Below are 26,470 nucleotides of genomic sequence, written 5' to 3'. Positions count from 1 at the left end.
TCTACAATAACCCATCAACTGAAAGAGAGGAGAACGAGAAAAGGTTAACCCAGTCACATCTAGCTGCCAGTCCTTCAGGCCTCTGAGGCTTATTACTTCTGGTTTATAAAATGGGATTTGTAACTCCCTCTCACTCCCTTTTACTGTTAATAAGTTGTACAGTGAAGAAAAATATGTGTGTGGCCCATGTTCCAGTTCAAAGGGGCTGCAGTGGGGTGTAGTGTACTGGCACCATCTGTGGCCCACTTGCCTGAAATCTGCTAGTTAGTGTTACACACCACTTTATGCTCAGCATCCCAGGTTTGCCCTAGGTGACAATGGCCAAGGGTTGAAAACGACACCCAGCAGGTGGGTTGTGCTTAGTTCCAGTGGCTGCCAGGAGTCCTGTGGGTTCACAGAAGTACTCATGAAAGGCTATAGAAATCAACAAACCACAAGTGTGAGCAAAAGGGGCTGTAACTACTAAGCTGTGTGACAAGTCCTTAACTTCTGAAGCGGGAAGATTTCCAGGAATGAGGAGTGCCCCTCTAGCACCCCACATAGTGCAATAAAGGGACTGTCCAGACTCTGGCCCACGGGCAATAGGGAGGCCTCCTAGCACCCCTGTGCACAGCAGCAGTAGGAGGCTCTGGCTCCTCTACACTTGCAACACTGTGACCTGGCCCCTGTGCACAGTCTCAATGCTGAGCCCCACTAACATCCAGGAAACGTTTGCAATGATGAGCCCTTCTAACGTCCCATGCACACTCCTGCCCACCTGGAGGGGAAGCATCAGCACTCTTTCAGTTCCCTGATTATACTTTAATTAAATCTCCAGCCCGCAGTTTAAAATAAAGCCATTATGGATAGGGACCAAGAATTTCATCACTCCCTGGTGAGAATAAAAATCAATCACTTAAGTTTTTATGATGTAACCTAAGAAAAGTAGACCTTTCTGAGGTTAAAAGATTTGATGGGTTCTCATTTTAGCCGAAGAAATCTGTCTGATGCTTCTGTTTCTGAGACAGAAATGCCTTCTTCCTTCTTGTAGTCCCAACCTAGCAGCATCTAATAGTTATAGCAACAAGTCTGCCCAAGAAAACTTAAAAACTGGAATGTGGGGCAACGGGCTACCATCCATAGCACAGGCGTGACATCTCATGCTACCTGTCTAAACACAGGGGTGTGAGACTAAAGTCTGGGCTACCCTTAAAATGTCAACAGTAGTGCATGACACACCCTTCTCCCACCTTTTCCCATACCTTGTTCTCACCCCTGGACTGCCTGCAAAGGCCTACAGATGTGGGAACATTCAAAAACCGGGAGTCGCTCTGCTGGATGCCAATTGGAAATAAGAAAAAATAACAAACACTGATAAAAAGTTGCACCTGAAAAATCTCCACTCTAACTTATGCTTAGTGTACTTAGCAAAAGGTCAGAGCTCCCGAATCTGCTGGATAAATAAACGCCAGCAAGGCGGATGAATCACTGGAGAACTGGCGCATGGCAGCGAATGAATAACCTGCAAATGCGTCCCAAACCCCATTATTTCCCCTTTTCCAGGAGCCCAAGATTCATGTCCTCGCATGCCGCCAGTTCATTACTAAGAACTATCATCCCTCTTCCGGCGCAGGCCAGGCAGTGTGCACAGCCCCTTGAGGACCCTTTAATGTTTAATTCCCCATCATCCGCTCCGCTGAACAGCTTAATCTCTGCTTGTATGATCAATACTATATCAGTGTAAATTAAAATGACAATTTTAAAGTAATTAAGCCTGTTAATGCTCGATTCAAATGTCATTATTTGCACTGGGGATCGAGGAGAAATCACACCGTGTCTGAGGTGACAGGAAGACGCTTGAGCCTCCTCACCCTGCTGCATGGTGCCACTGGAGGCTTTAGCAAAGCGGATTAACTTCTGCCTCGCCCTGCCAGGGTGCCTATCCAATTTCTAAAGAGGATAACACAATTTGATGAATTTAATTCCAGCTACAAACTCAATTATTGTGATAATAGATGAAAACTGGGAGGAGACTCTAACAAGGCCTACGTTTTACAAATACACTTACCTCCACAATGGGATGCGGCAGCAATGGCCTGATTTGATTTGTCCCCTCTCTTTTGAAACCCCTTTAAATAATTATGATGGTTGGAAGGACAGCCAACATTTATTAAAGAGACTTGCTCCAACCCAAAGGGTCTGTGGTTTAGACAATCTGGGTCACATGCAAGTGCTTGCTGTCCCACGCTGTACAGCAGCATTTATGAGACAAGCTCTGTCTTATCATTACATTGCAGGACTCAAAGAGATACATAAAACTCGTCAGCCATGGACCAGAACTGCCTGTCCAATCCTGCTGCTCAGTCCCAGCTCAGGAACCAGCAGCCAGGTATCTTCTTTCTGGGTAGACAATGGGGACATTAATACAAAGAAAATTAAGGGAAAAAAATCACCACTCTGCTCTGATTCTCAGGAGCCAAGTGCACAGTGGGAGTGGGATGCTCAGATCTTCCCACACCAGCACTTTTCTGCCTGAGGGTTGGGGCTGCCTCAGGCACAGTGACCGTCAGTGGGTTTTATTCATTACATCAGCAATAAAAATTGACAACCAAACATTCATTTCAAGATGAAGAGCAAAGTGTAACAATTTCCGTTTGAGAGACGTCTGTACACTGAATGGCCAATCTTTCAGACCTACTCAGATAACTGCAGCCCCGATCTGCTATGGAGTTGGAGTGAAAGGATACATACTGAAACTATATAAATTTCAAACATGCTGTAACAAGGGAGGCATACAGTTAGCTTTCACATGCCCCACATCAAATGACACTTCATTTTCTTGATCCTGCATATAAAACCTTGGGTTCCACAAGATCATGTCCCCCTCCAACAATCACTGGTAGAAATCCGTTTTAAGATGAGTAAAAATACAGACTATGTTCAGATGGGTCTCCTTTCCTGCTGCATATAACTACTTCCCAAAGTCCACAGGCAAGAACTAGAGAAAAAGTTACCCTCTGTCAGAACTTCTTATGCTGTGCAAACAGCTGAGTGGAAGCCAGATCTTCAGATATTTTGTTTTAAAAAAAATGTAATATGGGACCAAGGGAAAAAGTTACACAGAAAATTCCTTCAAGTTTTACCACCGCTTTGCCGTGTGTAAAATGAGAAATGGCTAATGAGAAGCTCTGTGGGTATCAGCACTGATAACCTGAGTTTGATCCCTGGACCCAAAGGGTAGCAGGAGAGAACCAGCTCCTGAGAGTTGTCTTCTAAGCTCCTGTCACCTGCACAGTCACACAGTCACCTACACACAGAGAGAAAGACAGACAGACAGACAGACAGACAGACAGACAGACACACACACACACACACACACACACACACACACACACACGGATACTTTTAAAAATGAAAGAAAAAACTAAGATCCTCTCACAAAATGCAACGGACAAGAACATGGGAAGCTGGCTTTGTTTGGGAAGGGTATTTTCATAACTGACAGGAACGGCTCCCTATGTCCCAGTAGCTTTATGGTGCACTGCAGTGACCCTGAGACATCTAGGATGATGCTCTCTGCTGATGATGGTGGCCTGGCATTCCTGTGTAGCCTGTGTAAGAACAAGCAGCATCTACAAAGGTGGGGCCTGGCTATGGGAGGTTCCAAAGTGGGGCCCGTGCCAGACAGTTATGTTTACTCTTCAGGGGTTAGGGTACCCACCCAGCCACCCATTTACCACAGTTTTTCCCTTCAAGGAAACTGAGAAGTTCTCTCATGAACAAATGAAAATGTCCCTTGGCAGGACCAACTAGAGAGTGAGAACTTAGGCACAGATGCCATTACCCATGTCCTGGGTTATCCCTTTATATAAACAGGACTCTGTCTAAAACTATACAGCAACAAGTAGTTAGTCTAAGGGGCATGGATCTAAAACAGATGAGGACCAAAGAACATAACCCTAACCACCCAGCGGAGGCACAGTGAGAGCCCACTCTTAACCACCACACCCCTGCAGACATCACACTGACCTACACCCAAATGTGTACATACTTAGGGACTGGAGACTAACCAGAAACCAGACACTGCTCAGCAAGCCTGCCCCTGATCACCATCTCATAGCTAAAGGGGCAGCAGGGTACAACTCTGCAAACATGATTAGAGCACACACTGATCAATCACTTGTGCCCACCGTGCAACTTGGTTACCTGGCTCACAGACCCTCTCCGACTGGGACTGATTTTCAAGAAACATATTATACAGGTTGGTGCCAGGCCACATTCCAGACACTGAGTTACAGAGAAGAACATGGTTGAGGACTTGATGAGAGTGCAAAGGCCTAGTCACTGAAGCCACATATACCTGGCATACATGCAGACACTCTGACCTGGGCCCACAGCAGGAGGCACAGCTATCGTCTAATGAAAACCTTTGAAGAGAAAAGGCCCCACCTAGAGCATCCTTCACTGGAGTGCTGGAGGCCCTGCAAACTGGGCTCCTGGAGGACAATGAGCCAGGATTCAGGCTCCTGCATCTGAGGTCAAATTTGCCACTGCGATGTGAGATGACTTAGTCCCTATAAGCAGTGTAAAAAACATCTCAGTAAGACCAAGGCATACGCAAGGCAGAGGTTACACTGCTGCAAGTCCCAGGAAAAGAGTCTAGACAAGCAGGGCTAGGCTCACAGGGGACTCTAGTGAGGCGTCACTTGAGGCTAAATAAATAGAACGAGCAGCTACACTGTGAGCACCAGGACTATTTTTTTTATGTCTACTGCTTCAGTGATTTTCTGTCAAAAAATGCTAACAAGCATCAAAGTCCTTAAGAGCTTTACAATCTTTCAGTTTGTTCACCAATACATTTCCTGCAGTGTATTTGTTTCCTAGGCTCATGTGACATGGCCCTCGATCATGCCTGTCTACAGCCTGATGGATCTGCCGCCACCGAGCACCTGGCTCAGCTTCACCAAAGACCTGTTAGGGACTTCTCACCAGAGAGCACAGCACAAAGATAGAGACATGGAAACCGAGGCCCTAGGTGGGAAACAGTCAGGCTGGCCTGGATCAGCAGGCTGGGAGTGTGAAGCCTGCACCACCCCACCCCATACCACCCTGTGCTCATGACAGCCACAGGCTCCCTGTTCCCACTGCCCTTCTGCCCACAGAAACCAGGACCCCAGACTCAGAGCTGACTGACACAGCTGCTACCTATGTGACCTATGGGATTAGGAGGGAAGGCCAGGGCAGATTAGAAGCCATGATTGTGAATACGGGCCCCTGCAGGCTTTGGGTAGAGCGACCAGAGAGACTGCCTTACTGCAGACATAGCGTCCATAGTTTTGGATGTGGAGGACACCTGGGGCGGACAAGTAGGGCCATGGAGTCAGGTGTCACACTTAGCTGGGGAAGATGGGTGGTGCCACATAACTGACTAGGGGTCAGCAGGGCCCATGTGCCTCACTGCCCTCAGATGAGGCTTCTCCCTGGTCCACATGCTCTCACACAGAAGACAAGGAAGTACAGCGGTTTTCAAGCTGCGGGATGAGCTCCTCCTTTGTGAGGAGATCAAACAATTCTTTCACAGGGATTGCCTAAGACCATTGGAAAACAGATATTTACACTAGGATTCATAACAGGAGCAAGGCTACTGTTATGAAATAGCAACAAAACTAGTTTTAGAGTCCAGGGTCGCCAAGATGTGAGACTGTATTAAAGGGTCACATCATTAGGAAAGTTGAGAACCACTCCTCTAGTACCAGGCCCAGGTTCAAGTGTGAGGCCTAAGGCTTTATTTTATGTTTTACACCTTCTGTGACATATGGGTCCACCTATAATTGGAACCTGGCCCCAGAAGCAGTCCAGAGTCCAGATGTGAGGAGGTTTCCTCACTTGTAAATCAGACACCGTCAGCACACTGCAGGGAAGGCACTTGGTACTGGAAGCCAGGGTATTGATTTGAAGGGACACCCAGGGCCAAGACACTGCCCTTGTGGCCAGCAGGTGAGCACCGTCTACTGTCACCTGCCATATCTGTGTCTTACTGACAAGTCTGTTCAGATCTCCCCCACCATGTTAAAAATCAGGTCCTTTGCCCTACTTTTACTGATCACTAATGGTTATTTACATAAAGAACGTCAAGTGAAATTCTTAGTCAGATGTTTTGCAAATGTCTTATGGGCTGCGAGCTGCATCATTTGAGAATGACTGCCTTCCAAAACTTCCTGCTTGCCAGGTTCTGCATCACTTCTTCCTCAGGTTTGTAACCACATGGAAATTAATTTCTATAGTCTCTGGTGAAAGCTGGGCTTTACCCACAGCAAATGGTCAGCTAAGGGCCATTCTTCCTTTATGCAGATCATTCCCTTATGACTGAACAGCTTGGACATCTCTGTCAAAATCAAAGATGGTATGCTCCTGTACTCCCAGCCCTCAGAAGGTTGAGGCAAGAAGATCAGAAGCCTGAGCCCAGCCTAACCCAGTTGATTCCAGAGTTTCCTTTCTAGCCTGTGTCCTGGATTTCTGGGTTTATGCTTGCACTCCATCGCCTTGCCCACTGCAGGTTTATAGGAAGTCTTGATCAGGCAAGATGGTTCCTCCAACTGTCCGTGTCAATGTTGTTGCGGCCACTGTAGGTTCTTTACACTTCCATAGTGAGTCCAGATTTTTGATTTCTACAAAAACTCTGTTCCAAGATTGACTAGAGTCACACTGAGGCATCATGCTGATCTTGGTAGAAGATACACCAATACCATTGAGCATTCCCCGAGCCTCAACAGGCTCAGGTTTCACTGATTTGTATGAGCCGCATGTGAAGGCTTTCCGGATACAGGCCTTAGATGGCACTGACCTAAGGCAGTCCTGAATAGTCCATACTTTGGTGCTAATATAAAGGGTAATGTTATCTAAATTTCAGCTTCCAAGAGAATCATTTACAAGTTGATAGCTTGCAAGCCACTAGACACAGGACAAGATGTCCAAGACCTAAATAAAGCACTTCCATGTTAACACGCCCAGTCCTGGTGGCCTGTGAGAGCACTGCACCCTGCTGGCTCACTGAGGGAACTGCGCTCTCATTTTCCAACACACTCCGTTCAAGACGTTGATCCTACACCTCCAGTGGTTTATGTTTGTCTCTAGATTGGATTCTCAAACCACAGCACAGAAGGTAAAAGTGTGTCCATAGGGGCATGGAGTGAGTTGGATGGAGGAACAGAGGGCACATGGAAAAGGACCAAAGCACGCTTCATTTATAGGGTTGGCCACACTCTGTCTGATTTCCACATGCCACTGGCCTTCACCCACCTAGGTCTGACCTTGCTTCTCATTTTGAAAGGTAGAAGACCAAAGTCAAGAAAAACAACAACGAATTGGGTTGGGTCACTATTGCTAGTCTACTCTGTGAATTTACTTCAATATTAATTTAAGGCTAGATCAGATAGGCCTTTAAATTAGTAACAACCAATCTGTCCACAGATGACTCCCGTTTTCCCCCAAATCCCGCAGCAGTCCCCATTGACCACCTGGTCACACCCTACTTCCTCCTTTGATGCTCTAAGCATGGTAAAACTCTGACTTCTCTCCCTGCCAATCATGGTCAGATATTCTATGTGCCAGTGATGGAAGTCCCTTCCTGTGAAGCTTGATGCAGCTTCTGCTGCCTGAATGACAGGTGCTTCCTATATGTTCTCATGTGTGTTAGCTTAAGTGTCTGTTCCTTACATGTAGTATATAACATGGTACATGTTATGCGTAGTTAGCTCTGGGGCCCAACTGAAATTGAAAGCACAGGCTTCCCCCGTGCTGTGCTCTGGGCGGATTACTAAATTTCCTTGGCTCTACTTCTGCTAAGAACAGGCTAGTGTTCAGTAGCTGCCAGGACCCAGCTCAGGCAGTGCTGGCCACCAAGGGCTCCTTGGCAACTGCCAGAGTGTGAGCACTGCCTGCCTGGCATCTTCTAGTGTGGCCTGGCTCACCCATGTTTGCACAATGATGCCAACCTGGGATGTCAGCTACTGTACCCTGCAAAGTTCACAAAATGACCCTGTAGGAACCCAGGTAGCTGTGGTGGAGTGACTGGCCAGTAGGACTGATAGATGTAGCTGGCCAGAGCCAAGTGTTGGGGCTTCAAGGTCAGTGGAGACTTTGGTCCTTTAGCTGTGCTCCACACAACCCTTACTGAACTATCTGGCACAGAAAACCCCTTGTGGGGGGCTTCACTGGCCAGGTGAGCTGAGGGAACAACACATCACACTGATTTGTTCCTGTCCTTTGTAAGATGTTTCTTCAGCAGCTCTGCATCCTAATGTATTCCCAGAGCTTTGGCCAATGTCTCAACCACACCCTCTATAGTCAACAGCCCAGAACACAGGTCCTGAGGGCAGAAGCCATCCTGTGTGTCAGGCCAGCAGCAGGCTGAACGTACAGGAATACACCCTGGTTTTCTAGGACTGACAATCTAGCTGTACCTCATCCTTAGGTGAGGGAAGCGGGGCCAAGATCTCGGCTAAGTCTGGCAGACACTAGTTGCTGAGAAGCAAACCCATGCCCCTGTCCTCTCTGTCCTACAAGGAGAGATGGGTGGTGGTGTCCTAGAATTCTTCTGTGTGGTCATTTGGTGAGCTTCCCGGTGGCACAGGGCATGTGCGCCTCCCTCTGAGACTTTTGTCTGACTGCTGCCAGAGATGAGTTGAGCACCACTACCCAGCAAAGAGCAGTCCCACAAGAAAATGCAACATTACCATCTAGTCATGGGGGTCTGGGACGCAAGTGCCACCTAGCAGTCACCACATTATCCCAGAGAAGCAACCATGTGTGTGCGAAGATGACTTGGGTTCTGGTCATCTCCTTTTCCAAACCTGGTATTAGTGAGTTGGTAGTGTCTCCACAGTACCATACCTGGGGGAGGCTAACATCGGAATGATGTTGGGGAGGTGTTGAGGACATACATCAACATCCTGCATGCCAGGCAGCCATTGCCACCTCTTCCTCCTTAATCAATGTCATCTAAGCCAGGACGGAGTAAGTGTTCTTTCCTTAAGACCATGGCAAGTTGGGGTTGGAGAGATGGCTCAGCGGTTAAGAGCACCCGACTACTCTTCCAGAGGTCCTGAGTTCAATTCCCAGCAACCACATGGTGGCTCACAACTATCTGTAAAGAGATCCGATGCCCTCTTCTGATGTGCCTGAGGACAGCTACAGTGTACTTATATATAATAAATGAATAAATCTTAAAAAAAAAAAAAGACCATGGCAAGTAAGCAACATGGCTGGTCAGAGTTACCTCACCCTTGTGAGGGACCATAGGTTCAATCGAGGAGACCTAGTCCAAGCTGGTGGCCCCATCCCTCCTTCTAGTGCTGAGCCTTCTCAGAATGCTTGTGACATTCCCTCCCTGTCCCAAATCCATCAGCAGATATCCCATCCTCTTGTTCCTGACTACCTTGGGTCTGACTATGACAACAGAGATGTGAGGATGGCCATGCCCATGGGCACTCACAGACACCTGTGGCTAAGCAGATGAAATCTCTGGCATGAGTGTCATGTTACTGCAGCTCTCTGACCCAAACCCCCCTCTCAGAAAGTAGACAGCATGTGGAGAACATAGGCAACTGCTTCTCATGGCTGACAAGGAGTCCTATGTACGGGCCCACAGCTGAGTCTCCTAGTGACCACAGAGGTACATTCTGACCTGCCTAACACTCCCAAGGCACATTAGGGTCTCCTGACATGCATGGGAACATACCATGGTCTAATGACACCCAGAGAGGCAAATATGGGGTCCTCAACACTACAGGGGCAAATCTTGGGGTCTTTAACATTTACAGAGGTACCTTGAAGCTGCCTGGTGCCCCAAAAGACATGTCTGGATGTAGTGGGTACCCACAGGGGCATATCTGCATCTTTGTGATGCCCATAGGGTTTGCCCCATGCTCACCTGGGCACATCTAGATCTATCAGATGCCCACAAGGGCCTATCTGGATCTAAAGGATATTAACATAGGCACATCTAGGTCTATTTGATGCCTAATAAGTACATATGGGTCTTCCCAACATCCGGGGGCGGTCCACATCTGAGTCTCCCTAATACCTGCAGAGGCATACTGGCACACTGAGCCTGCCCTGCATAAAGAACAAGAAGCATGAGAAACTGATGGCAGAGCAGAGAGTTACTGACTCTGCTGAAGAACAAGGTTACCTCCTCTCTGTGGGCAGCTCTCTAGTATCCAACAGCACAGCTTTGACAGGCAGGGCATCTCCTTCTGGATGTTAGAGAGTAGGACCTCTCACTCCTAAAGATAGCAGGATGAATCCCATGGTCATGTCCTCCACCCAGGAAAATCCGGTGAGGATGGGTCAACATAAGGCTCCCACTGTCCCCCCGTTTGGTGCCCAGCACCTGCCCCTCAGCTTTCTGCCAGGCCAGGTGGGGACATGGCTAGCGGTGGGTCTCAGTTGCCTTCTGAAAGGGAAATTCTTAAGAGACTTATCTCAGTTTGTCTGTGAGCTCATGAAAACCAGTGTCAGCTACTTACAAATCCTGGAGTCCTTACAGGCACCACCCCTCCTGGAGACATGAGACTTAGCCTGTTCTAAACATATGTCCTGGGCTAGGCAGACTCCCTTCAGGGCCTGGGCTGTAGCTAGAAAAAGGCTCACATCTCCTCAGGATGCATGGAGCCCGGAACAAAATTAACCTCGTGGCAATTGTTTCCCCCACTTTGATAGCCCAATGTCAGCTCATCTGTTACAGGGAAATAAAAAAGTCAAGCCTAAATGTATAAAAAATTATGATGGAAGTCCTAAATAAAGCGTAGACTGCAAGCTCATTGAGTCAAAAATCAATCAATCAATGAGGGAGTGGGTTAGGAGCACCTCATAAGCCCCAAAGAAATCATTTGCCCAAACACTGGGATTTAACGGTGGAGGACCAAATTCCAACACTTTTAGGAAGTAAATAATGAAAAATCAATTCAGAGGAAAAACAGATCAAGAACCCTGACTGTGACGTGCCGACACATTTATTGCTGAATACCATTCCTCGGCTGACCCGAAAACTTCGGAAGGTGTTTATTTACTTTCAACACCTTCCAGGGATCAATATTTTTAATTTGGATCCGAGTTATTATTTTTCACATCACAGCAGCGGGGAGCGGCGTAAAGTGGCTCATATTTTAGTGCTAAAAAGATCGATACGACAGTTTCACCTTCACTGCAGCCCGGCTGCCTCGGCCGCACATCATCACATCCCGAAGGGCCATGGTACCGAGGCGGGAGGGCAGGTCATCACCCGACAGGGGTGCAGACAGCCATGATTTAACTGAGCACAGGGCGCCCAGTGCCCTCAGAAAACCAATCTTGTTCCTCTCACTTCATCAGGCCTCGGGTGAGGAGGAGGAGGGCAGGGCCCAGTGCAGAGGGGGCCACTAGTGGCCAAGATTAGTCCCTCATCATAAATGCATTTGCCTTTCCCTCCTCTTCCTCAGATCAAAGAACATCAGCCAACTCCATTAATTTCCCACAAATTTCCCCCAACCTCTTATTTAGGAGAAATCAGGGAGGGACCATTCAGAGTGGTGGGAAGGGGTCTTCTGGGAAGGGGCAGCCTCCACTCCTCAGTCTCACCCTCAGCACCAGGGCTTCTGCTGGGACAGTCAGGCCATGTAGGGCAAGAGCCTACTGAATACACTCAGGGAATGGGGGCAAATGTGGATATCACACCAGGCAGGATCACTGTGTGATAGCCCCTTGTCAGTCTTCAGCACCACACACGTTCTCCCTAACCCTAATTTAACTATCACTACCCCACTTCACCCCACATTCTGCAAATATCCCAGAGCCCAGGAAAACCCAGGACACCCAGGAGAAAGCAAAGTCACGCGTCTTATGTCTAAGTGCTCTTGGCTTATACCTCCAAGGAACACCCAACAGTGCCACAGCTACACAGAGGAGAAAGCAAAAGGAGGACCCTGACCTTGTTTGAGGACAGAAAAGGATCTACTGGCCCACATGTGAGCAGATCCAGATATCTAGGTGATCCTGACTGGCAGGTCCGAGGCCTTTTGCCAAGCAAGAGCCTTGCATAAGCAGACAGTAGGACTTTTGCATTGACAGAGCTGAAATGAACCTAAGAGATAGCCTTTGCTTACTGGAGCCACTCTTAGTCTGCTATTATCCCTGAATCAGATAGGTTACTAGAATCTCCAGTCTCTGGCCTGCGCAGGACCCGTTCAACTATCATTACCCTACAGCCTGCATAAGCTGCTTACTAATAAGATTTCTAGGGGAACAGATGAGGCTGGAGTTCCCTTAAAGCACCCCAAACACTACTGGCATTATCCATCCAGACCACCACACCCATGCCTGCCACCAATAGCACAGCATGCAAGATTCTCTCTAGGCACCTGCACTTCAGAAGCACGTGCAGCCTCCAGGAATGTTCTACCTCCAGCTATGCGGCCTCCTTCTCTGGTCTGAGGCAGGGTATGGAGGATGGGACTGAGAAACCTACAGATGTTACCTCTTGTTAACTGCCCCAATGGCACAGCTCTATTCCTGCAAGGGAGCAGTCCCTCCTGTACCCTAGCCCTTTATTCCAGAAACAAGAGCTTTGCCAGGTCGTATAGCTCTCAAGGTTCCACCCAGTGCCCTCTCCTCTGGGTGCAGGCAGAAGCAAAACCAAGAAACCTGTTACCTTTCCAGTTTCCAACAGGAACGCTATTAAGTTAGCTCCAGCTTCAAGAGACCACCCAGGGTTGGCCAAACAAGGACCATAGCCCTAGACCTGGGCTTTGGATCCTCTATTCAAGCACCAGAACTTTAGATATCAGGTCACCAGAATGGGATGAGGATGTAGCTGCCATGTCTGAAACCCACCACAGAGAACCCAGCCTCTGGCTTCCCAGAGCAGGTGAGCAGCCAGCAAAGCACTGAACAACTCCATGCTGAAATTCTTCCCCTCCGCAGCAAAACAAGACAGCAATGGAATTATATGGAAATAAATTTTCAGTCTCTTCCTTACTTTGCCATTCTGAAGCAAGAGTACAAGGAAGCCGTTATCTCACGCACTCTTATTGATGCGCCAGCTTGTCGGGAGGTAAGCGATGTGTTTTCTATGCTCCTCCGAGTGGCTGGCTAAATCAGACACATGATTTCCATGCTGCTAGAGTGTCTGATCAATAGACACTAACGCAGACTTGGAAAACTTCACCCAGGTAGTTCCTCAGTGTCCAATCTGCATGGCTGGCTTACTGCAAAACTCAACTGTGCCACACTGTGATGCCAAGAGCCCTGGGGAGTAGCCTTCAAAGTCCATCTCCAACACTGGAGGCAAGAGGCCTAACAACCCAGGAAATAGTCCAGGTGCCAGGTGAGCTTTCTACCCCCCCCCTTCCCTTCCCCTCTCTTTTTTTCTGGATCCTCTGAACTCCGAGTACCATTCACACCAGTTCAAGGTCATCTTTCTATCCTCTAATCCACACAGCACAGAGCTTAGCTTCCAGTGAGGGCCTTTCTTCAAGGACCCTCTCCTTGGGTCTGTCTCATCTGGCAGGCTCAGGAGGGCTACCCTGAGAATAAGCAGCCCTGGTACCATCCAACAAAACCCCAACTGCACTGTGGCTCTAACTTTGAAAAGGTCAGGGATTTTCTTCACTTTGTTAAAATCAATGTTCTTATGATCATACAGCCTCATGTTACATGCCAAACTTTACACTGATTTTACCCATTACTCTTCTACCACCACGAATGACTCACAAGGGCTATTCCCACCCAGCAACTCCCTCCCTCACAAAGTGTGGTAGAGTCCCTGCCCTCACTGAGCCAGTCTCTGGCAGTGAGGAGTAGCCCTGGCTAAGATACCACCAGTAGACAAACATGTACTCTAGAAGCCAGATGTCCCTCAGGAAGGGAAGCAAGAAAGAAGCAGACAGACCAGTGTAAAGGTCAGGTAACAGGAAGTCACATGTAAGCTGACAGTAGGGCCTGGAGAGTGGCAATGATGGCCCAGTCCACAGAAGGATGCAGATGTCCCTTCAGGAGCACACCACGGGCAGCTGGCATTCTAGGGCCCAACAGTGATGATTCGGTCTCCAGGATAAGCTCCACGTGGCTGTAACTCCATTTCTACCCCGGGTGCTGCCCCAGAGATACGTAAACAGGAGTTGATTGAAAAGAGCTAATGAAGACTCTGGGCCCAGAGTAAGGAGGACAGCAGTGTGGTAGGCTGGGTGCCACTTGGGGAGCACATCTTTTGCTCTTCTAGTTCCTCTACAGCAGCTACAGAGCCTCACACAACCCACTCCAACAGAAGAGCTATGTGCTTCACTTACCTCACCGATGCTTACATTGGTGGCACCTTGACCAGGACACTAACACATGAAAAGCACAAACCATTCTCTGGATGCCACAGGCCTCAGAGCCATCTCTGCTGCAGTCTTCCATACACTGTACAGAGCCCAGGGCCTTCCTACCTGCACGTTTTACCCCATTGTTTTCAGTACTGGCCTGGAAGGGCAGCATGGAGAGAAATGTAGTCTCTGCCTCCCTGCATATCCTCCTCAGGAAGTTCCTTCTCTGCTACACTTTGACTTCTGGCCCTCCAGTCCCTATGTTTCCCTCAAGCCTCCCTGAGTTCACCTCTTTGGATCTAAGCTCTTGCAACTAAGCCAGGGACCCTCACACAGTTCCGGAAATTAAACACATCCACCAATAGCCTCAGATTCTCTTCTGCTCATGACTGCCACCCTCTCTCCAAGGTGCCACCCTTCTCCCATTCATCCAAAAAGGATGTGGGTGTTCTGCACTTCCTCCACACTCCTAGCCCTCCAGTGGTCTGCCAGGAGACAAGTTCACTCAGTGACTCTAAATATGTGACAGGGAGGCAATCCTGGGAGAAAGGAGCAAACAACAACTAGCTAAGCCAAGCAAAGTAACCTCTCCTGGAGGCAAAATCAGGATCCTGTAGTGCTCTAGGGCCTGGTATGCTCATCTTGCCCTCTCCTGTGATTCACAATTAATCATTCTGTTGGCCCAAGGCCTACATCCTCTGTTTAAGTAGAAACATTCTAACACAAGGAACAGGATGGGGACCCAGGTTTTCCAGTGGTAGCAACATAACATGCCAGTCTGGCAGAATGTCTGAAGACCCAGACTTCTAACGAGCAACTTTCAATGTAAAATTCGCAAGGAGCTAGCCAGTGACAAAGCCAGGGGCCCAGCATTGAGGAGCCGTTCTCATGGTTTCTGTACAGCATAGACAGCAGACATCCATCTCATACTAATAGACAAACATGTTAGTCACAGTAAGCACACAGAACTTAATGTCCCCATTTCAGGACAAAAATCTTCCTAGGAACCAACCATTCCTGCAGGAAGCATGTAGCTACATGTGCTGTACTGGCGCCACCTCCTGGCAGCAAAAAGCATCTGCAATTCTATTCTAAGCCCCTAGAGCATCACCAGCAGCAGAAGCAGCAGATCTTAAGCTAGCAGTCTACCCCATCACCAGGAGCTCCCACCCCCACCCCAACAGCCACCCCCAAGTCATTTCACACAGCAGGTGCAGTTCATTCAGTTCAGCAGCTTGCTGGAAACAGGCCACTATTTTCTGATCCCCATTAATGCCCATGACAGCATTTATGTATAAGATAAATTCATCTCAATTTCCTTTTTCAATTAATGGCCTATTATTTGAACCAGACTCAGCTAAAAACACTCAGCTGATACCATCAATCTTACAAAGATTAAATTTCTCCGTCTGAAGCTACAGGGTACCAGGCTAGGCAGGAGGATGGCTACCTAGCTGCCGGATGCTGCCAGCTACGCTCAGGACCCCAAGGGTGGAGGTCCTTCCTACCAGGACATCCTACGGCTCTCACCAAAGACCACAACACACTAAGAACCACAGTGAGGGGCTGTGAAGTGGATGGTGCTCAAAGACCCAGGACCACTGCAGTTACAATCTGGGATAAGTGACCTCTAGTCTGCTACCTACAATGACTCCAGACAGACATGGAGAGCCTTCGGTCATCACCATTCAATCAGACAGAAAGGCACTTCATATCACACTGTGGTAGACAGAGACACTGGGTTCAGGACAGGAAAGCCAAGCCATAATCACTGCTTGACAAGCAAAGGAGAACAAAGCAAAGCAGATCTACCACACGCCATGCTCTACCCTCAGACAGTGGCCATCTTCCTCTGTCAGTCCAGCTATGAAGGCTCTTGCAGTATCCAACCAGCCCTGTTTGTGCGTGTGAGATTTATCCTCCCTTCCCCTGTACTTTTAGGTCCTGTGTCTATATATTTAAAATGGAGTTATGAGGAAAGAACCTTCCTACAGATGATGCCTGTAGTGGAGCAAGGCCTTGATGGAGGAGAGACAGGAAAGATGCTGCTGCTGAGCCTCTGTAGCCCTGGTGCCCTGCGGTCTGATGGTGATGTACCTTGAGACTCTGTCTAGATTTGCTGCTGGAAATTCCATCACCACAATCAGATCTAAGAGTGTGTTCATTTTTTTTGAAACTGTACATCCCTGGCCATTATTCCAAGCACCTCTGTTCCCTTTGCCCTCTGGAAGGCCCTAGGGACATGGAGCCAGGCCACATGACGTCATCTCAGAATGACCCTTTCCAGGCTGTTTTCATTTTAGCAGTTCCCACCGCTTTCCTTCAGTTCACCCCTGTTCTGTGGTGTCTGGTCTGATGTCTATCTCCACTGATACCTCCTGTCTTTTTCATCTGTGTAAGCCTGACTTGAGAAGATAAACAGTTGGGTCTTGGCAGAGGAAACCCAGAGGGCTAAAGGGAGGAATCTTTTGAAAGAAGAAAAGAAATACAGAGCTGAGAGGAAGAAGCCAGTAGCAGAAGCAGCAAAGAGAAGAAGAGGGGGAAGTAGGAGGACTATATTCTGAGCGGGACGGAGCTAGAGGAAGGACACCTCTGAAGTGGGCAAGTGGGACATGGGTTTGAAGAAAACGTCTTTGAGAGGATAGAACGCATCTGGCACAAGACGCTCCAAGCCCAGAAACTGAAGCCTTGACGGGGTTCTCTAGCCCAAGGACAACCCCAAAGCCAGTCTCAGTCTCAGTCTTCCCCCCCTCTCTCTTTCTCTCTCTCCTCCCCCCCCCCTCTCCTCTTCCTCGTCCTTCTCTCTCTCTCTCTCTGATAGACAGACACAGAAGCACAGACACACACTCACACACACACACACACACACACACACACACACACACACACACGCATGCACGCACGCGCACACATGATACAGGGCAGGAGCCATGCCCTGTTCTGCCTACCATGACACAAACCCTTGCTATATCTCTCCATATGCTGTGACAAAAGCCAAGTCAGGTAGCTGCACAAGGCAGAAGATGGGCTGACTGACGAGGATCACTGCTAGATCTCCCTCGTGGAAAAGAGGAGCAGCACCTATGAATGTGACAACATGTCAGAGGGTAGAGTGAAAGGCACCGGGGTGGAAAGGAGAGAAGCTAACTCAATCCCTGAAGGTCTGGGCACTGCAGAGCGCAAGATGCTGTTCTGCAAACCAACAGCTACAAAAGCTTTCAGACATCTCTCGAGAGTTCCTGACCCTTCCCAGTGCCTCCTACCTCCTAAAGCAGCTATGACCCAGGACACTTAGAGAAGAGGGACAGTTCCTATCAGGCTGGTGCAGGCTCTATTCTATACCACTGTAAGGCACACCTGTTCTTACAAAGTGATAGCCAAGCCCAGGAGCAGGGCCACTGAGAAGCCCAGATTCCAGTTCAATCTCTCATCTAAGCCACCCCAGAGACCAGGAATTCTCCACCTCGGTCATACATCTCAAGGCCAGCCTCCTTAACTGGCCATCCCCATCCCAGCTCTGCCCATGCTTTCTCTGTACCAGCAATGAGGATGCACTGGGGTGGGGGAGGACTCAGACTCCAACAGTCAACAGAACGTGAGAAGCTTTTCATTTAGGGCAGTCACACTGTGCTGTGACACGGCATGCATGCCATCTCGGTACTCTTTGGGAACAGCCATGATTCAGGTTCCCTTGGCCTGGGACTCACCATAGCTTAAAAATGACTTACCGTGAAGTGCTCCTGGGACTTGTAGTTTTCATCCAGGTAGACACGAGCCCTGTTGTATTCTTTCATTGCATCACTGGACAGTAGTTCCCTGGGAAGGAAAGAGTGAGCACAGTAAGCAAAGGCCCAGATGCCATGCCTGCCCATAGGTGTGCTCCCTGCCAGGAGGCCACGGTTAAAACTGTTTCTCATCACCCAGAGACCCACTGAGCCCCTAAATGGGCAAAGCAGGAGGGAGGGAAGGAGGAGCGAGGGGGAAATCAGCAATAGCCACAGTGAAAACCAAGTCCACTTTGTGTCCTTGGCACACAGAAAACAGCCCACATAGCAGTCTCTGGTCTCTACTCAGGCCTGTGAGATGCCTACACTGTGAGGCCTCCCGGGGATAAAGACACTGGTGGGAATACTTAGGACTCACTCAGGCCACATACCATGTGTTGGTGACTTCCACAGTCTGCTGCTCTTGCTGGCAGCCCTAGAGTGTAGATAGTGACAGTGACTAGCATTTCCTTCAAGTAGGCAGTAGCCTGTGCTTATCAGTCAACTCGGCAGAACCTCACTGCACCTACCACCATCCCTTTTGATGGTCAAAGCCCAACAGTTGATTTTATCCTTGTCTCTAGGTTGGCTAGAGAAGAAATACCACACATCTAGCCCAGAATGCGGGACAAAAGCCCATTGCTTCTCTGCTGCTGGTGAGAAGCAGGCACAGCATATGACCCAAAAGTACATGTTAGGGAAGGAGCCCGGAGGAAACCATAAGTCTAGGAAAGAGAGGCAGAAGATGAGCCTGGATGAACTCCAGTGGACCCCTCCCCACAGGTCCTGCTGCTGGCAGCCTTAGGTCGCAGCATGTTCAGGGTGTAAAAACAGAGATAGAGATGCCTGGGCACAAACCCTGAGCACTGAATTGAGGCCATGAGGTCATGAAGAGTGTGGGGAATAGAGATGACAGGGCACCAACCCTGAGCACCAGACATATCTGGTGTCAAATGACTGACATGGGATGATGGATTGAACACAATACCCAAGACACACAAGGTAGAGGAAAGGAATTGACTCTTACAAGTTGCTGTTGGACCTCCACACACAGGACACTTACATATGCCCTCTTCCAGACAAATGTGAGTAAAAAGTTACCTGACATGGGGAGAATCAACATCAGGACCATAGTTTTTTTTGTTTTCTTAAACAAGCTACCAACAGATCTGGGCCCAGAAAGGACAAAGTAATAGGATTAGCAGAAAGATGTTAAAATGGTAAATATAAATATGACCCAAGCCCCAAAGGAAAATAGGAGCCTACAGAAGAAAGGAGTCTTTGGTGCTGACAGATGAGAATCAGGATCTCACAGGATGAACTGAGACTGGGCATCCCTGCAAAGCAATGCAGTAGGGGATCCCACTCCACGTGGACGGCAGAGCCTCTCTGGGCAACACTGGATCAGGGCAAGGGAGGAGGGGGCAGGGAGAAAAGCAGCCTCTGTGGATGGAGGGAACTAATATTCTCCAAACTCCGTCAAACCTATAGGTGCACAATTCAAATAAACAATATTAAACCAGAGCACAGCAAACTGAGCTGCTACAAATAAGGTAGATGTGGATGAAAGCGAGCAGCCGGGAAAGCACATTATCCACAAGAAGATGAAGATGCACACAAGGGCTGGGCTCTGGTCGGAAACAATGAAACACAGAAGACAATGACGTGGTGTCCTTGAAGTAGTGAGGGAACTGACAAGCTCCCATTCATTCCCAACAAACACAGCTTTCAAAAATGAGAACAACGAACTTGTTCAGACAAACAAAGGCTGAGAGAATCAACAGCAGCTGACTTGCACTGAAATACACAGTACAGAAAGCTCTTTGGCTAAGGAAAACGGTCCAGGTAGAGCTGAATCCAGCCGAAAGCAAAGAGCACCATAGGGAAAAATCCACACGAGCATACCTGACCGCCCCAGCCTTCTCAAAGACAGACGCTCTTCAAAGCCAGAGCAGCAAAGTTTACACTGCCACGCACAGTCCACCTAGGGGGCAGTAGTAGTGGGACCTCCCTCCCGAGAGCCACTGGCCTGCAGGTGCTCAGATGCTCTGCTGCTCTAGCCCAAGACTCTCTCTCCTGTGTCAACTTGCAGTTCTTAGCATAAACAGTAATTTCTGTCAGGGATGTGTGCTGCAGATGTTTTTCAAAAGGTGGCTTAGTTCACTCTTTGTTCAGAATATCTTTCTGTAACAATATGGCTTTCTTTAACATGACAAATGTGTCAATCTTATCTTTCTAAGCTGCAACTTTTGCACATTCTGAAAGCAATCCTCCATACCTCAAAGCTACAAAGATATTTTTCTGCATCTCCATCTCCAAATTTTACTTTAGTATAACTAGAATTCATTCTGAGGCAGGGGAGAGTGACCACCTGGTCCACTGTGATGCAGGTTCTTCATGAGGCACTTCTCAGCCTGCAGTACCAAGGCCATGCACCGAGGAAGACATTCCATACAGAGGGTCTCTGCCTGCCCTTGCTGTTCTGCTGCTTCAATTCGAGCTGGTGCTCTAGCCTCTAGTCAGCAGAATGTGACTCAATGTTCCTCTGGATCGTTTCTGTGCTGTCTGTCCTTCTCCATGTGACCAGCTTTCGCTTATAGAATGTTGGGGAGAATGCTTTGTAACACTTTCATTAACATTGCCTTGAAGACTACTTAGGAGTATCTTACAGAGTTTTTTGACACCCAGTGAAGCTCCAAGACCTTGAGTGGTGGGAAGGCAGCACATGTTGCTTGGAAGAAACTCTGCTGTGAACAGGTTGCTTCCTCAATCTCTCTACACACGGGGATGTTTAGGATCTCAGCTGTCACCTGCAGGGGCATTTGAGCACTTAAGGAGCACTTCCTTCTTTTCTTGTCAAGCTCAGGACAGAGGCAAACAGGAATAAAGGGGCAAGAGAACACGGCAACACGGGCCAGTGAGATGGCCCAGTGGGTGATGGCATCTGTTGTACTAGCCTGGAAACCTCAGTTTGATCCTGGAGCCCACATAAAAGTGGGAAAATTTCACCCCAAATGTTTTCCTCTGACCTCTACATGAACTCTGTGGCTTGTGTACACACACACACACACACACACACACACACACACACACACACACACACACACACACAAAGAATCAGCAACAGAACTGGGGATAGAAGGAACACCAGAGACCCATGGGGTGGGTAGTGCCTTCAGTGCACTCTAGGAACTGAGGCAAAGCCACTAACTCAGGCCCAGCTCTGTCTATGCCAAGCTGTTCCAATGGACAACAGGTCCCAGGAACGCCCCGTGGATGATTCCTCTGACACAGTCCCTGTGGTCAAAGCTGTGGCCCAGATGACTTCTTTCCAAACCATACTCTACGAACAACAAACGAGCCCAATGCAAGCCTGACTTTCTGCAATCCTTTCAGAGCTTTAGCCCATTTCTCATTGAAAACTACATCCAGGACTTCCTAAATTCTGACTTTTCCTCTTCCTCCCTAGTCGCCCTTCTGGTCATTGTTAGGATGCTTCTAGAAAACAAAACAAAACAAAACAAACAAACAAACAAACAAACAAAAGGCAGAATGGATACAATAGGGTCTGAGGGCAAAGAGGGGCTTCGGGGATGGTTCTAAAAGGTACAGACGAGAAAGGGCCCTAATTCCAGACCTAGAGCTACTCAAGGATGGGCACTTGCTTGCTCCTTTGTGTCCATTCACAGAACCATCTCAAGAGACCCCGCTCCCCTTCTGCCTGGGCTGAGGTCAGATGGTCCTGTCTTCTAAGGAGCCACAGAGCTCAGTTTGCATTGGTTCCACACATGTACACTGTCCCCTGAATGGCATGTCACTTCCCCCCCCCCCCAGCTTCGAAACTCAGAAGCTGCTGCAGAATTCAGTCCTGTGCATCATCCATTGTCCACTGCAGCAGGCTGGCTAGCATTTACCCACCCCAGGACTCTGATGGGGATGGGGGGATCCCCAAGACCTGCCCCCCTAGCCTAGCAGCACAGGTGTTTACTCTTTGGAGGTAAGGAGCTGCCAGGTCACTAAACCACACCCTCTCTGGGGAAAACTGCAACTCCCTCAGCATGACCCACAGATGAGTTTCAAGGGTGGAATTCAAGACCACATCCCATCCAAAGACCTCCCCCAGTCCACAGGCTCCAGCTGAGACTTACTTGACAAATTTGTCCACATGAGACATGGAGGCCTCATAGTTTTTCCCTCCGAATTCTTGGCAGTGCAAGGCCATGAAGTGAGGCTTGTGTGTGTGCAGGACCTGGAAAGAAAGCACAGAGTTAGCGCACAAACCATGTCAGGGCAGTGAAGCATGTGTCTCACCTCCACAGACAGCAGGGCGCAGGCCACACAGCTGTGTCCACAAGTTCTTAACCGATTCTATGAGTTGCCACCTTTATGCGGCCAAATGTTTATTTCTAGCCTCTTTCATATTTCCTTAGCAAAGATTCAGAATTTCTAAGGACCCTTTTCAACAACCTAGAGGCCCTTTCTCTAATTATAAAAAAAAAAGTAGTATTATGCTATGGACAGGAGAACATCAAGAAAGTTTTCAACCCAAGTCACAACCTCAGCACATCATTAACACTGCTGTGCATACCTGTTAATTGAGTCCAGCCAATCATGTGTGTGACAGCATGTTCTTATGTGCATGCATCATGCATGCATGCAGAATTGGGTGTCAGCTTAAGTTAGTGTGAGAGCATTGCCTGTGTGCTGTCATGTGTGTATGCATGTATGTGCACACTATGCATGGGCTCATTCTTAATTCAGGATCTCCAAGGCTGACTTCTAAGCTCATTCCTGTACCCATATTGTCTGAAGCACCAGGTATGCACATCTTGTGTGATCTGTAGCCCTAAAAGCTGTTGCCCCATTGTCTAATTTATAGCAGCGGAGGAGTCTGGCATATGGCAGAAACACAGCCATGGTCTCATGGGCATTGAGTGAGTGGCACAGCCTAAGCTTGTCTACAACCCACAACCTTACTTCTGTCCAACTATTACTGTTCCTAGTTTTCCAAAACATTGCTTAAGTTACCAGCAAACTTTGCTTGGCATGGGCAGACAGCACGGGAAGACCAACCATCTCCTAGGCAATAAGGTGGGGAGGTACTTGGTTCTGTTCTCCTGGAGCATAGGGAGGGCAGATGACGGATGGGAGGCTGGGCTCTAGCAGACACTGAAGAGCTGTTACAGGGAAAGAAGGGCCTCTGGGAAGGGCTAGATGCAGGACCAGAGGAGAAAACACTAAGTTGAGGTTACTATGACCACAGGGCCAAGGTGATAGCGGGGAAACTCACAGGCAGGGCTGGAAGCCAGTGTACCTAGAGCCAGTCAGGGGCAGGGGAGAGTCCCCAACAGTCACAATTTTCATTTTATAAACAGAGTTCCATAACCACTCTCTGTGGGTCTTCAAATCTGGCTGTCTTCATCTAACTTCCAAGTAGCATTTCCCCTTTTCCCTGAGATTTTATTGTTTAAGCAAATAGTCTTTTGTAGCACAAAGCTCCAGATTTGAATAACTAGAACTCAAGGGTCAACTGTGATCCTACTTATCTCCCAAAGAGAAGGACCTAAGATCAAGAGCTACATGAGGACCCAGCTATGCAGCGTGGAGGAGGGAGCTGCAGGCTAGCAAGAAAAACACCCGCATAATGGCCAGGCAGGGCATGGCACCAGGCATACTGACCCCTCTTCCAGACACCAGGGGCACTGCTCAGAAGTCAGACTTGGCCGGAAACTCCAGAAGGAAATATGACCTCACCAGGGCAGAGAACAAGGTAAATCAGACCATGCTGTGGTCCCAAGATAACTGTGTTTAAGTAGGTATCACCTGGAAGAGGACTAGTGCTCGCCGTCCACGTGCAGGACAATGGGATCCACAGCAAGTCCTAGGCTCAGGGGAAAGGTCCATGAGAAAGGTCTGTGGGATGGATGCACACAGTGCTCCCCCTGGCGCTGGTGCTGGCTAGAACTTTGGTTTACTCTCAGCCGGGCTCATTACTGCTGTGGCCCTGTGACTATGCTGACACCTGTTGTGGATGGTTTTCATCCTCTTTGCTGGCTTTCAATTCATAGCTGTTTGTCAGCTGTCGCTCTTTTCAACCAGGGACTTCAGTGGAGCACAGTGTGTGTATCTGAATGTGGAGGCATAGCAGAGAGCTCACCAGCTTCACCCAGAGAGAGCCTTAGCCCTGTCCTGACTGCCTCAGAAAAGCAAACCCCAAACACCCTTGAAGTCTCGGAGTCCTGAATATTTGACCTAGAGGCCCAGGACACAGAACCTGAAGCCTCCAAGGGTGACACGGACAACACTAGAAGGGTAGCTGGCTGGCTAGCAGAGGTCAAAGGGTGCTTAGCCTTGTCATGTTTGTGTGTTTCTTATACAGTACCAGTGAAGACAGGAACAGAGGGGTGATAAGAAGGTGTACAGGAACTGTCAGATGAAGTCCGACCTGACCGGGCTGTCCAGGATAGACTTTCCAATCTCACTGTATGTTCACAAGTCCTGCATCTGCTAGCTGTGGGTTATGTGGCACAGGCTTGGACTGCTTTGCTACTTCAGGAACATGAGTCCAATGAGTGACACACTATGCCCAAGGACAGCACCAAGAGCTTTGCCCAAGTCCCTGCACATCAGTGACTCCATCTTGCCCTGGATTCTACTCTTCATCGCTGAAGTCTGTCCCCACACTGGGCTCATAGTTTAGAGATCACCTCATGACTACCACTGTGTATCTTGGAGCCCGTTTCTGTCCTGCCTAAGTTGCTTCTATAAGTTAAGGATGAGGCTTCCCCCAAAGGTGGTAGGAAGGAGTCATGAGCTGGTGTGAGGAAGGGCTGTGGGTTCCCACTACCTGGCAGGGTTCCTTTGCCTCATTCATGCCTGGACACATTGACTTGGGTCTCAATCTGTGTGGGACTTGGGGATATGGAGTCCACAAGGACAATTATAACATGTCCACCAGAGCCAAGGAAACAATGGCACTGCTGTCTCCTGAGATCCCAACAGCCTGTGTGACTGGAGTACAAATGAGGAGTGGTCACTCCAGAGGGCCAGGCCGGGATCCCACCTGGCCACAGAAGCAGCACCAGAGGCATGGCTGGGTAGCTATTTCTTGTAGGTTCCACACAGTGGTGTCAGCTGGACCGCTCTGGTAACAGTGCATGCTTCTCTCATAGGAACGCACACACCTAGGACCTGTCTAGCTAGCACTCAAACAGAAATCTCATTCAGAACTACATCCTGGTGCTCTTCCATTGTGCCTGTTCTCCTCACAGACTGATATCTGGGAGTGTTTTGCAGGTCTGCCTGTTCTCCTCACAGACTTGCATCTGGGGGATTTGCTGCTGGTGTGCACTTTCTCTTTATGGAGCATGTTTTAAGAGTGAGTAGCACGCTTACTTTCATAATAGATTCTTCGGCAGGCCAACATCACACATCCATTGTTAAGAAAGCCCTTCCGGGGCTCTGGTATTTTCAAGCTCTATGAAGTAAGCTGAAATCCACTTTTGCTCAGCTTTCATGATGCATGCCCTCAGCCCCCACTCCCTCCTCTATAGGTCCCTCCTCTATAGGTCCTCTTCTCTTGCTTCTTCAGCAACAGTTTCCTCGGGTTGGAGGAATGTTTTAGTTGCATGACAACCTATCCGCCATGTGATGCATGAGTCCCCTTGGGTAAAAAAATAGATGATTAATGAAAACATCACGTGGCATAGAGTTGTAACTGGAATACAAAAGAGGAGGGGGAGATCAGAGCAGAAAAGGCCACTTTAAATAACTACAACTAAAAGTTGTCTTAGTTTGCTGAGATGCAGTCTCTAGAAAGTCAACAGGTTCCTGGCAAGCTAAGCCAGAGAAAACCAACTATCACCAAACCTATGAGAACCAGAGCCTAGAAAAGCCATACGTCCATCTAGAGAAAAGTAATGGAACACAGCCAGCAAAGACACTCCAGGTCCTCCGATGTTGTTCAGGGAACAGATTCACATACTGACAAGAATGCAAATAAACACATGTTCAAAGAAGAAGGAAGTTCAGAAAAACCCCTTCTACAGACCTGCTCTGTCCTAAGCAAGCACCAGAGACATATGTTTGCAAGAGGCCACTAGGATCCTTGGAATGGAGGAAAAGTCTGGGTAAGCAGAAAGATGGCTTCTAGCTGTTTTGGATACATAGCTTCCAGGGTAGCTGAATCCATAAATTTTAAATTTTGTACCCCCAAATATCTATCTCTCTCTCTCTCTCTCTCTCTCTCTCTCTCTCTCTCTCTCTCTCTCTCTCTCTCTCGTTAAATACAAGCTACACACGCACACCACGAAGCCATGATATGTGTATTTATACATAAGCAGAATAACCTACATCTCAACCTCATTGTGACTGAAGATGACACAG

The 26,470-nt window shown here is 48.5% G+C and overlaps 1 protein-coding gene across 3 annotated transcripts in view; it reads right to left on the bottom strand.

Moving 5' to 3' along the window:
• Positions 1 to 26,470, bottom strand: part of Inpp5a (inositol polyphosphate-5-phosphatase A) — a 190,360-nt gene that overhangs the window by 72,467 nt on the left and 91,423 nt on the right. For all 3 annotated transcript variants that reach the window (XM_006230486.4, NM_001108923.2, XM_063269679.1), the window contains exons 3-4: positions 22,234 to 22,334; positions 18,050 to 18,137 (exon numbers count right to left, since the gene is read on the bottom strand). In XM_006230486.4, the coding sequence (XP_006230548.1) occupies positions 18,050 to 18,137; positions 22,234 to 22,334 (189 nt within the window). The remainder of the gene's footprint in view (positions 1 to 18,049; positions 18,138 to 22,233; positions 22,335 to 26,470) is intronic.

The sequence above is a fragment of the Rattus norvegicus genome, chromosome 1 (genome assembly GCF_036323735.1).
Source record: "Rattus norvegicus strain BN/NHsdMcwi chromosome 1, GRCr8, whole genome shotgun sequence".
Classification (NCBI taxonomy): Eukaryota; Metazoa; Chordata; class Mammalia; order Rodentia; family Muridae; genus Rattus; species Rattus norvegicus.
The sequence above is the reverse complement of the archived record's forward strand: the minus strand, read 5'-3'. Positions and strand labels throughout refer to the sequence as shown.